Genomic DNA, 11,311 nt, shown 5'->3' with positions numbered 1-11,311 from the left:
TTAAAAATGGTCCACGTCAAAAAAATCTTTTAAAAAAAAGAAAAACCCACTTGAAATATTCACACCCATTACGCATGCTATATAAATTTACCTCACATTTCTTCGACCTTTATTGCTCAGTTGTTTTGGTATGAAAACTTATTAAAATGGTCCTTTACGGGCTTCCCTGGTGGCGCAGTGGCTGAGAGTCCGCCTGCCGATGCAGGGGACGCGGGTTCGTGCCCCGGTCCGGGAAGATCCCACATGCCGCGGAGCGGCTGGGCCCGTGAGCCATGGCCGCTGAGCCTGCGCGTTCGGAGCCTGTGCTCCACAAGGGGAGAGGCCACAACAGTGAGAGGCCCGCGTACGGCAAAAAAAAAAAAAAAAAATGGTCCTTTACACTTTGTTTCAATGGAATCTCAACCCCCCCCCATCATTATGAAAAGATCTGGCTATTCACCATTTTTTTTCATTTAAAAAAATAATAAATCTAGTGTCTTTCTCTAAAACGTGGTGGTTAGAAGATGATGGCTTTCTAAAATGTGTAGACTAAAGTGTGTTTTGCTGCCTTAGAGTTTGGCTGGAAAGTTTTTTCGTGTGTGTACTTGTTAATCATTTCGCTTTGCCCATAAATAGCATCAGTTCTCTATAGGGTGATGCTCATTGCCCATAAGTAGTGATGGATCCATTTTCACCACCACTTATGCGGTTGAAGAGCCGCCTCTGAACCACTTTCCTCTCCAGCGATTCCTCTTCTTCCGCCTCTCCGCAGTCGGCCTGAAGGAATCTGAAGAAGGTGGCTGGAAACTCATTTTAAGGAACCGCCCTATCCTTCGCCCCGCTGGGTACCCTGCACTCCGGCCGCCCCTGCCCCCTCCCGACCCGCACGCCCTCGGGCGGCATCCGGACGCAGCGTTCGAGGCTGCCGGTAGAGGGCACACTTACTTTACTTTCGCAAACCCCGGACTCGGGTGCAGCCCTGGGAGGGGGCAGGGAAGGACGCTTTGCAGCAAAGCCCCGACCAGGGATTGGTCACTCCCCGCGTTTGCGGCAAAGGCTTGGAGGTTGGAGTAATCTGCAATCCTTAAAACTGAATTGTGCCGTGTACCTGATTTGGAGGAAGTCACTACTCATTTAACAATTGAACGCCGAGCAGCAAACTCAACGGGTAAAATCTATCTCGAACACAAGCATGTTATACGCGAGCCCCTCCCTGCCCCGAATTTTTTTCTCTTTTGGAATGAGGGGGGAGGGGCGTGGAAAAGTTTACTTAAAATGCCTTTGGGTGAGGGACCAGGGCTGGGGAAGATTGCCTCTGTTTTTAAGGCCTTAGTGTAATGCAGAATAGCAAATCCCGAGAGAATATGTATTGTATATGAAATATAGATTCACTGAGGGAGCGAGCAAGTCATGTGCCGTGTTGGGCAAAATTCTAGGTCGACGTGTACGTGAAATGTACATAGATGTACGTGGATTAGGCATACGCACTTCACTATGGTATTCAGAAAAAAATGTATAGTCAGTGAACTAGGAAATCAATGCCTGAAATTCGGCCAATTTTTAATTGGCTTTTTTAATTGGCGCAAGACACCCCACCCTCCAGATAAAAAGACACGGAAGTAATACTTGGCCCCTCTCCTTAGATCAGAATCGATGTTGGGGTTTGTTTTGGTTTTTTGTCCCATAATAAAGAGGAAAGCAGACCCAGAAAGGAAGTCAACGTTCGATTTGTCCGAGGAGGAAAGAGTTAACGGTTTTCTTCACCAGGGACTCTGCTGACTCCCCAGGGTGGATCCGCCAGCTCGCCTCCTTCCCTCTTCTGGGGAGTCTGGTCCCACGGCTCGCGCCCACCCCCTCCCCAGTCAGTATCCTTCCGTCTAGCGCCTTTGATTTCCCCCAAACCTGGGAGCCCCAGAGTGGTGCAAACCGACACCACGGGGCGCAAAGAGGATTCGTCTCTTTTCTGAAACCCGGCTGCGGAATTGGGAACTCAGAGTGAGAGGCGCGGGGGGGGGGCTGGGGGTGCAGACCGGCCGAGAGCGGGCGGGGGAGGGGCCCCGCGGCGCGCATCCGCAGGCGCGCTCCTGCCTTACTCCAGCTCCGGAACCCACAGAAGGATCTCAGGGATTAGCGCGTACTGGGGTGGGGGGCGGGAAAGCGGGCTCACGCGGAGATCCATGTAGGTCTGCGCGGGCGGGGCCGGGGTTGGGGATGGGGGGTCGTCTGCGGCTTTGGCAGCGATTTGGGGTATTCATTCTGGGTGGAAGGTACCCAGCTGAGATAGCTGCACACACACAGAATGCATAACACCCCCCAACAAATACAGTGGGTGTTTATTCATAACGCGTCCTCCAAGTATACGTGGCAGTGCGTTGCTGAATTATTTTAATAATTCCAGGCACCATCTTCCTCCCTATACCTCTGATCGTTTATCCCCATCGACATTCAATGCCCCACACACTCGGAGCGCGCGCCAGTCAATACCCCCTTCCTTCCTCCTCTCCTCGTAGGACTTATTTTCCAAATGCTACCCTTTCCCCGGCCTTAGGGAGGCGCCCGTCCGCCCGGGACGTGCGTGGCGTGGCCGTGGGTACACGGTGTATGCTCAGCGCAAAGAGTTCAGCTGTTCTGCCCGCGATGATTGAAGCACAGAGGACAAGTATGCTGTTTGCCAAACAGAGCGCTGCCCCAGAGGAGCCAGCAGCAGAGAAGGAGGCAAGGTTTGAGCGGGAGCAAAAGAAAATGGTAGGCGCGCGCAGTTAATTCATGCGGCGCTGTTAACTGTGTTTACATCCGAGAGCTCGGCGCACTGGAGTGCCAGGCTCAAAGGGCTGAGTCTCCTCCCCTCCGGCCCTCCCTCCCCACCAGCGCCCCTCCCGGGTTCCCAAAGCTGAGGGCGGGGGAGAAAGAAAAAAGATCCCCTCCTGTGAATCCCCGCCCACCGGCCTTTTATAGGCGAGGGTCTGCGCGGCCAAGGACCCCCGGGCTGTGCATCTCGCGGCTACCCCTGCTGCCGCCGCGCCCCGGCCGCCGCCTGGCTCCCCAACTGCCTCTGGAAGGGCAGGGCTATTCAGAGGCTTGGCGGGAAAAAGAGAACAGAGGGGAGGGGCCGTGCCTTAGCAGTATAAAAGCCGGTTTTCTGGGCTTTATCTGACTCGCTGTAGTAATTCCAGCGAGAGGCAGAGGGAGCGAGCGGGCGGGCCCTTGAGGGTGGAAGAGCAGAGGCAGCCGAGCGAGCGGAGTCGCGCTCCGGGCGCCCGGGGAAGGGAGATCCGGAGTGAAAGGGGGGCGTCTGCGCCTCGGGCCCGGCCGCCCCCACCCCACCCTTCCCGCCGACCCCTGCCAGCGGCCCGCCACCCGCGCCGCATCCGCGAAACTTTGCCCACTGCCCGCTGGAACTTACAACACCCGAGCGACAACGCGACTCTCCGGACACGGAGAGGCTCTTCTGCCTATTGGGGGAGTCACTTTTCCCCGCCGCTGCCCACGACCCGCGCCTCTGAAAGGCGCTCCTCGCCGCTTTTTGGACGCTGGATTTCCTTCGGAGAGTGGAAAACCCGGTGAGCACCCGGACCTATTGGCCTTTTAATTTATTTTTGCTACCGCAGTAATGCCGCGACGAGTCGAATGCCCGGATCGGTGTCTTTTCGCCCATTCCAGCGCTGTTGACACTTTTCTCAGAGTAGTCGTGGTTGGTCGGGGTGGAGTGAAGACGAACCAGAACTGGGTCGGGGTACAGTGACTTGTCAAGATGGGAGAGGGGAAGGCAGAGGGAAAACAGGGTACGTTTTTGAAAGTAGCCTTGAGAGGTTTTTGCTTATGTAGATGGACGCTGACCCCGGCCGGTTGGACATTCTTCCTTCATTGCATTAATTGCTTTTGGCCTTTTGGGAGGAGAAGAGAAGGGTATGCTTCTCGGTGGCAGAAAACCCTTTACATCCTGAGCACCTTGGAGTAAGAATTACATATTGCCGTGTGTGAGCGAGAGAGCTCCGCAGCCTCTGACTTTTCCCCGTCTCGGAAAGGGCATTTAAATTTCGGCTTACTGCATTTCTGACAGCCGGAGACAGACACACTGCGGCTTGTCCCGCCCGCCGATCCCCGCGGCGTTTCCAATTCGCCCCCGGCTCCTTTTAGAAGTTGGCATTTGGCTTTTAAAAAGGATAATAAAATTAAAGATCTTGGTCTACAGAGAGGTTAGGATTTGGTGTTGGCGAGGCGCGGGGAGGAGGGTGAAGGAGGCTGGGGCAAAGATGTGTCCGATTCTCCTGGAATTACTGACTCGGGGGGAAACGAGGACAAACCTCTGCACCCAGCCTTGGCTCCCAGGCCGCCTCTGGTGTCCCCGCGCGGGTGTCCCTGCGCCCCGGAGATGCGGAGGACGGCAAGGAGCGGGGCTCGGGGCTTTTCCAGAACAGCTGCTACCCTCGGCGGGTGAGGGGAAGACGCCAGGCTCCGGGCGCGGAATCGTAGCAGGGTCTCTGGCGCAGTTGCGGCGCCGTATTGGGTGTTGAAGGGAGGTGTCCCTGTTATTATTTAACACTCCCCTTTTATGTATTGGCGGGGCGGGGCGGGGGGGGCGGTTAAGGCTCGAAGCTGAGCTTGCCACTCCAGCCCGCGAGGGAAAAGAAGAAAAGCCGGCAGAGGAAGGAAGGGGGGCGCGCTGGGGGTAGGGATGCAGGAGGCGGAGAAGGGAGGCTGGGAGGGGCGGTGGCGCCGGCGGGGGAAGGAGCGCGGCAAGGGCGCGAGTGGGAACGGGCGCGGCGCGAGGGGCCCCGGCGCGGGAGGGGGCCGCGCGCAGCCGCTCCCGCCGCGGCGCCTCTCGCAGCCTCCTTCAGGTGGCGCAAAACTTTGCGCCTCGGCGTTTGGCGGATCGTATTCCCCCCCCCGACCCCGCGCCGCCTCCCCCGGCCTGTTAAGGAGGCCAAAGCCGATTTCGATTGCTCGGCGGTCGCCGGGCCGACTCCCGGACTTGGCGCTCCGGGCTCCCGGGGGACGGAAGCTGCGCGGGCGCTACGGAGCTGCTTCGCCAAGTGTGTGTCTGAGATAGTAGAGGGTCACCCAGAGGGGGTAAAAGGGTGCCTTTTTGTTTTGTTTTGTTTTGCCCCCCCCCCGCCGGCCCCACTTGGGAACAGCGCTGGAAGGGGAGTGGTTCTGGATTGTGGCGCGCGCGGCGCGCTGCGCGGGATTTCGGCACCAACCAAGACCCCCTTAACTGAAGACTTGCCCTCGCCTTTGTGTGCCCCTCCAGCAGGCTGCCGCGATGCCCCTCAACGTCAGCTTCGCCAACAGGAACTATGACCTCGACTACGACTCGGTGCAGCCTTATTTCTACTGCGACGAGGAGGAGAACTTCTACCAGCAGCAGCAGCAGAGCGAGCTGCAGCCGCCTGCGCCCAGCGAGGATATCTGGAAGAAATTCGAGCTGCTGCCCACCCCGCCCCTGTCCCCGAGCCGCCGCTCCGGGCTCTGCTCGCCCTCGTACGTCACGGTCGCGTCCTTCTCCCCCAGGGGAGACGACGACGGCGGCGGCGGCAGCTTCTCCTCGGCGGACCAGCTGGAGATGGTGACCGAGCTGCTGGGAGGAGACATGGTGAACCAGAGCTTCATCTGCGACCCCGACGACGAGACCTTCATCAAAAACATCATCATCCAGGACTGTATGTGGAGCGGCTTCTCGGCCGCCGCCAAGCTCGTCTCGGAGAAGCTGGCCTCTTACCAGGCTGCGCGCAAAGACAGCGGCAGCCCGAGCCCTGCCCGCGGGCACAGCGGCTGCTCCACCTCCAGCTTGTACCTGCAGGACCTGAGCGCCGCCGCCTCCGAGTGCATCGACCCCTCGGTGGTCTTCCCCTACCCGCTCAACGACAGCAGCTCGCCCAAGCCCTGCGCCTCCCCCGACTCCGCCGCCTTCTCGCCGTCCTCGGACTCTCTGCTCTCCTCCGCCGCGTCCTCCCCGCGGGCCAGTCCCGAGCCCCTGGCGCTCCACGAGGAGACACCACCCACCACCAGCAGCGACTCTGGTAAGCTGGGACCCTCCAGGCCCGTCAGAGGGGGTGGCTGGCTGTCTTTCCTATTCTCACTGGCGACCACTTCAGTTAACCCTGCTTTTTCTCTTTTTTTATATTTGGAAAAGAAATGGCAGGCCTGGAAGGGTCTGGGAGCTCATCATCCCTGAAACACTGGGCTTTAGTGTGCCTCCCATCCCTTCCCCTAAGATCGCCCTAGTGGCCAGCCCCCTCCTTCTCCCTCCCTCCCCTTAGGAATTTCATTTGGGTTTTTAAATCTTCTAGCTTATCTAGCAACTCTATCCGCTCCCTCTTACCCCTCTTAAGCATTTTAATTGCCCTGGGGGGTGGGGGGATCGTGATGAGGTTAAGAGAGGATTGATCTCTTCGAGAGTGAATGAATTACCTCCCTTAACTTCTGAGAAGCTGTTGGAATTTAATGGACTACAGATCAACAAAAATGAAGAGGGGCAGTGGACAGAAACTGGGCAGCCACCCACCTGAGTGCTATAAGCCAGTGAAAGTGCCTTAAAAATGTATGGACTAAAAAAAAAAAAAAAAAAATGTATGGACTGAGGAGTCTTTTCGGCCTCTTTTGAACCCTTAAAAGCAAGTCCTTTCCAAAACTGTACTCCTTTTTTCCATCCCCCACCCCCTAGGACTTTTGGCAAAGCTGCAAGACTTTTTTTTTTTTTTCCACTTCCAGTAAAATAGGGATTGCTAAAGTCATACCAAAGATTTGCAGCTATCATTTGCAACAACTGAAGGGTTCTTGGTAAAGTCCCTTGCAAAGAGGAGGTGCTTGGGAATGTGCTTTGTTTGGGTGTGTCCAGCACCTCATTAAGTCTTAGGTAACAAGTTGCATCAATGTTGTATCCTGGTAAATTGTAATTTTCTTGTCTGTGCCATAAACCCAGCTGTCATTTTCCTCCCTGAGACTGTCTCTTCATGAGAAGAAGAGCAGAGACGATTGGCTTGTTCTCTGGGGATAACTTTGTGCCAGGGTCCTTTTTTTTTTTTTTCTGGCCGTGCCACACAGTGTGTGAATCTCAGTTCCCAAACCAGGGATGGAACCTGCACCCCCTGCATTGGAAGCATGGAGTCTCAACCCCTGGACTGCCAGGGAAGTCCTCCAGGTCCTTTCTTACCTAATTATGCCTTGTATTTGTGCACAGTATTGATTTAATCTGGTCATTGATTGCTTTAAGGAAACCGTGGCTAACTGGGCGATTGCTTTTTCTTTTCTTACAGAGGAAGAACAAGAGGATGAGGAAGAAATTGATGTTGTTTCTGTGGAAAAGAGGCAGCCCCCTGCCAAAAGGTCAGAATCGGGGTCACCCTCTGCCGGAGGCCACAGCAAACCTCCTCACAGCCCGTTGGTCCTTAAGAGATGCCACGTGTCCACCCATCAGCACAATTATGCAGCGCCCCCCTCCACTAGGAAGGACTGTCCCGCCGCCAAGAGGGCTAAGTTGGACAGTGGCAGGGTCCTGAAACAGATCAGCAACAATCGCAAATGTGCCAGCCCCAGGTCTTCGGACACCGAGGAGAATGACAAGAGGCGGACACACAACGTCTTGGAACGCCAGAGGAGAAACGAGCTGAAACGCAGCTTTTTTGCCCTTCGTGACCAGATCCCGGAGTTAGAAAACAATGAAAAGGCCCCCAAGGTAGTTATCCTTAAAAAAGCCACAACATACATCCTGTCCGTCCAAGCAGAGGAGCAAAAGCTCATTTCAGAAAAAGACGAGTTGCGGAAGAGGCGAGAACAGTTGAAACTCAAACTTGAACAGCTACGGAACTCTTGCGCATAAATTGACCTATTGGAGGGAGGAACTGGAATGAATCCCTCATGAAATTCTCATTTGTTACTAAGGGAAAGTGTGGAAAAAGATTCCTTCTGACAGAACTCCCTACGTATGAACTTTTTGCATATGCATGATCAACCTCACAACCTTGGCTGGATCTTAAGACTGAAAGGTTTAGCCATAATATAAACTGCCTCAAATGGGACTTTGGGCATAAAAGAACTTTTTTTATGCTTACCATCTTTTTTTTTTTCCTTTAACAGATTTGTATTTAAGAATTGTTTTTATGAAATCCTGAATTTTATCCAATTTTCCTTTGTAAATATAGCCATTAAATGTAAATAACTTTAATAAAACCTTTATAGCAGTTATACCATAATTTTTTTATTTAAGTACATTTTCCTTTTTAAAGTTGATTTTTTTCTATTGTTTTTAGAAAAAAATAAAATGCCTGGCAAATATATAATTGAGCCAGATCTTAAGTTGTGAGTGTTTTGTTTCTTTTCTTTTTTTTTTTTTTTCCTCATTCTCTTTTCATCAATTACAAATTAACAGAATTTGGCCCTTAAGGGAGTGAGCTTTAGAAGATGGGAAAAAAAGTTATTTAAGAAAGGGTGAGGGCTTTCCTTTGTTCTAATGGGTCTGGGGCCTTTAAGGTCTTTAAATTCTCAGGGTTATAAGATGCTTCCTGGAGATTTGTGATAAGGGCTAGAGTTGATACTTCAAAGAATGAAAGGGCAGTAAGCTGGTGAGAGGGTTAGAGGTAGGCAAAAGGGTTAAAGATAACAGTTAAGAACACAAAGGGGGGTGAGGACTGGGGTTTGGGAGGAACATGAAGGAAAAACTGGAGTTTCCATGCCATTCCCCAGCTCCATTGCAGTCCAGGGGTCCTGCCCATTGAAACAGTTGATGGGGGAAGAACAGGGACCAACTTTTCTGCTTGCCTGCTCCTACCAGGTGCTCTGGGAGGCAAGTTATTAACCCTATTTTACAAACAAGGGAATATAGAAGCTCAGAGTGGTTATATAACTTCTCCTCACCCACACAGTAAAAGGCTGAATCCAGGTCCCACGTTTATTGAAAAACACTTATCACTTGGCTATCATGCTTTAGCTCATCCTGTGTCTGCAGTACAAGAATGCTTTTTGGTTTGGGGCCTGATGGACCGATCCAAGGGGTAACTATTTAAGTGCCAGGCATTTTCCTTATGCTAACTCCCCAGCAACCATATGAAGGAGGTACTGTTGGTTTCCCCATAATAGGGAAACTGGTGCACAGCAAGGCTTACCCATGTGCCCAAGGTCCACTGATAATGAAGCGTAGAGCAAGGATTCCAACCCAGGCTTAACCTGTGCTAGACCACCTCTCAGACAAGCCAGTAGCAATAAACTGGCCAGTCACGAGGACAGGAGTCACCCATCAAGTGGAATACGTGACTTAAGTTTCAGCATTTAGGGCTGCTGGGACTCGGTTCCTCTTTTTTCGTTTTGTTTTGTTTTTGTTTTTATTTTGTTGTCCATTGCTTAACTATTCCTTTCACAATGAGAAACCCACGGCTCATCCACTCCTACCTTAGCCATTTGTTAAATGAGATTCACCGGTTGCTCCTGGGAAGTGGCCAATATGGAAATGCTACTGTTCAGATCATAAAATAAAACATAGTTACTCTTTGTCATGTGAGTCATTATTTTGGAAACAACAAACTCCCCTTCTTCCAACCTCTTTCACACGGGGACATGCATGACACATGCTCATCACTAGAACATGAAAAGGCATTTTTGAATGTTGTTATTATTAATCTTAAGCCTTTGAAAACCCCACGGTCCAAACCAGAAACTAGAACACTGACTACATAGGCAAATGGAAGTTACTATCGCTGTTCTAATTATCTCATTGTCTCAGCATTGGAGTATATCTTGAGATCCCTGTACTCACTTGGAGATTTAAATCCACCATGACCCATAAATCAATAAATAATTTCTGTCTTTGGCTTTGACCCCTAGAATAATTTATTCAAGTCCTTAATGTCTTTTTCTTGATCCTTTATTCTGGATCCTAAATCCTACCCTAATAGCTTCAAGCTGTCACACCCTACACCCTAAATTCAAAGGGGGATACAATCCACAGAAGTTGAGTAGCTCAAAGTGTTACAGAAGTGGGGACCATCTTAAACAATTCACTCTGCCGCTTTGTGGCTGGAGTACAGCCCTGGAGTGACTCACCTGGGAACAGGGAAGGTGTTAATTTGAATCACGCAGTCTGGGCAAGCCTGAGGAATAGGAGAGAGTGTTCCTCATTAGGAAAACAACTCCCCGTTCCAAATTATCAGGAAACAACTTTCGGGATGCAGAGCTTGGCTGTGGAGATGAAAGGGAACCACGCCAACTACCTATCAGGCCCTCTTTTAGCTTTAGGAAGCCAGGGAATGTTCTGAAAACAGAATAGATGCCAACTTCTTTCCAGAAAATCAGGCTGACCTTGACCTCAACACAAATTGGCCCTCATAGCCAATCCAGAGTGTCCCCAGGGTTTATGCCATTGTGTAATCTATTTTGTAGATAACAATGATCAAGAATTGGAGATGGAGGGGCGGAGCTTAAGATTTGGTCAGGAATATACAAGAAGGAATAAGTTAATATTAACTATGTGTTTTACCCAGGAGACTGTCCAGGAATTAATGCCTTCCCCAGGGGATTCCTGGAGTGGTTTTGTTTAGGGATGGAATGTATAAAGAGGAAGGAAGTGTTACTTTATGATGCCATTTGGAAGCAACAAAGGAGATCCACATTATAAAAACAATCAATCAAATTTTTAAATGCACAAAGTTCTCACAACCCCAGCTTCATAAGTAGGTTACTCACAGCTAGGATGTGTAAGTAGAGCTCTCTGCTGGTCTTTAAGACAAAGGTTGGTAAAGATGACAAAATAATTGTGTTGGGGGGTTTCTACGGCTTGATTGTAATAGCTGATGAGAATTTGTTAGTATACACGCTAAGGGCCTCTGAAACATTTCTTCCCCGCAATGCATACCCTTAGGTTAAAAGAGGCTGAAGGGTGTCCCCTGACACTATCTATAAATGCACTAGGATCTTTACAAGTTTCCTCTTTTAAGGTTATAGAACATTACACACCTATTTCAAAGGAGAAGGAGTGTAGACACAAGCCAATAGAATAAGAACAGGGACCTGTTTAAAAAAAAAAAAAAGACTAAAAAGACTCTACTACCCACCACAAAAGCTGTAGCAATAACCTTTCTCTAGTCTAGATCCTTTGGTGGAGAATCTAGACTAATTCCATTTGTTTATTTTTGTTTTTATTTTTATCACTCTAGAGACTAATTCCAAATGTAGAGGAAACACCCAAGAATGTTCACTTTGCGGTGATTTACAATGACTCTGAGTTGATTTCTCATTTTGTTTTAAATTTTATTTCTTTCAATATTAGTCTACACTAAACTCTTTAGGAAGACACAGTTGAGGGGAAGTGTTAAAGGGTTGTAGATCTTCTGAGGTTAAAAGG

At 50.8% G+C, this 11,311-nt stretch overlaps 1 protein-coding gene across 2 annotated transcripts; it reads left to right on the top strand.

The window, feature by feature from the left end:
- The first annotated feature begins 2,548 nt into the window (after positions 1-2,548).
- MYC (MYC proto-oncogene, bHLH transcription factor) lies at positions 2,549-8,274 on the top strand. Of its 2 annotated transcripts, none has more exons than XM_022554027.2 (3): positions 2,549-3,539; positions 5,234-5,999; positions 7,236-8,274. In XM_022554027.2, exons 2-3 carry the CDS (start codon positions 5,243-5,245, stop codon positions 7,796-7,798), a joined length of 1,320 nt encoding a protein of 439 aa, XP_022409735.2. In that variant the 5' UTR covers positions 2,549-3,539; positions 5,234-5,242; the 3' UTR covers positions 7,799-8,274. The 2 variants fall into 2 exon arrangements, with proteins under 2 accessions (XP_022409735.2, XP_022409734.2); XM_022554026.2 differs by having other exon boundaries at positions 2,552-3,539; positions 5,231-5,999.
- Positions 8,275-11,311: the final 3,037 nt, after the last annotated feature.

The sequence above is a fragment of the Delphinapterus leucas genome, chromosome 17, assembly GCF_059928025.1.
Source record: "Delphinapterus leucas isolate spDelLeu-1000000601 "Yukka" chromosome 17, BTC_Dleu_Yukka2, whole genome shotgun sequence".
In the NCBI taxonomy this organism is placed as follows: domain Eukaryota; kingdom Metazoa; phylum Chordata; class Mammalia; order Artiodactyla; family Monodontidae; genus Delphinapterus; species Delphinapterus leucas.
The sequence above is the reverse complement of the archived record's forward strand: the minus strand, read 5'-3'. Positions and strand labels throughout refer to the sequence as shown.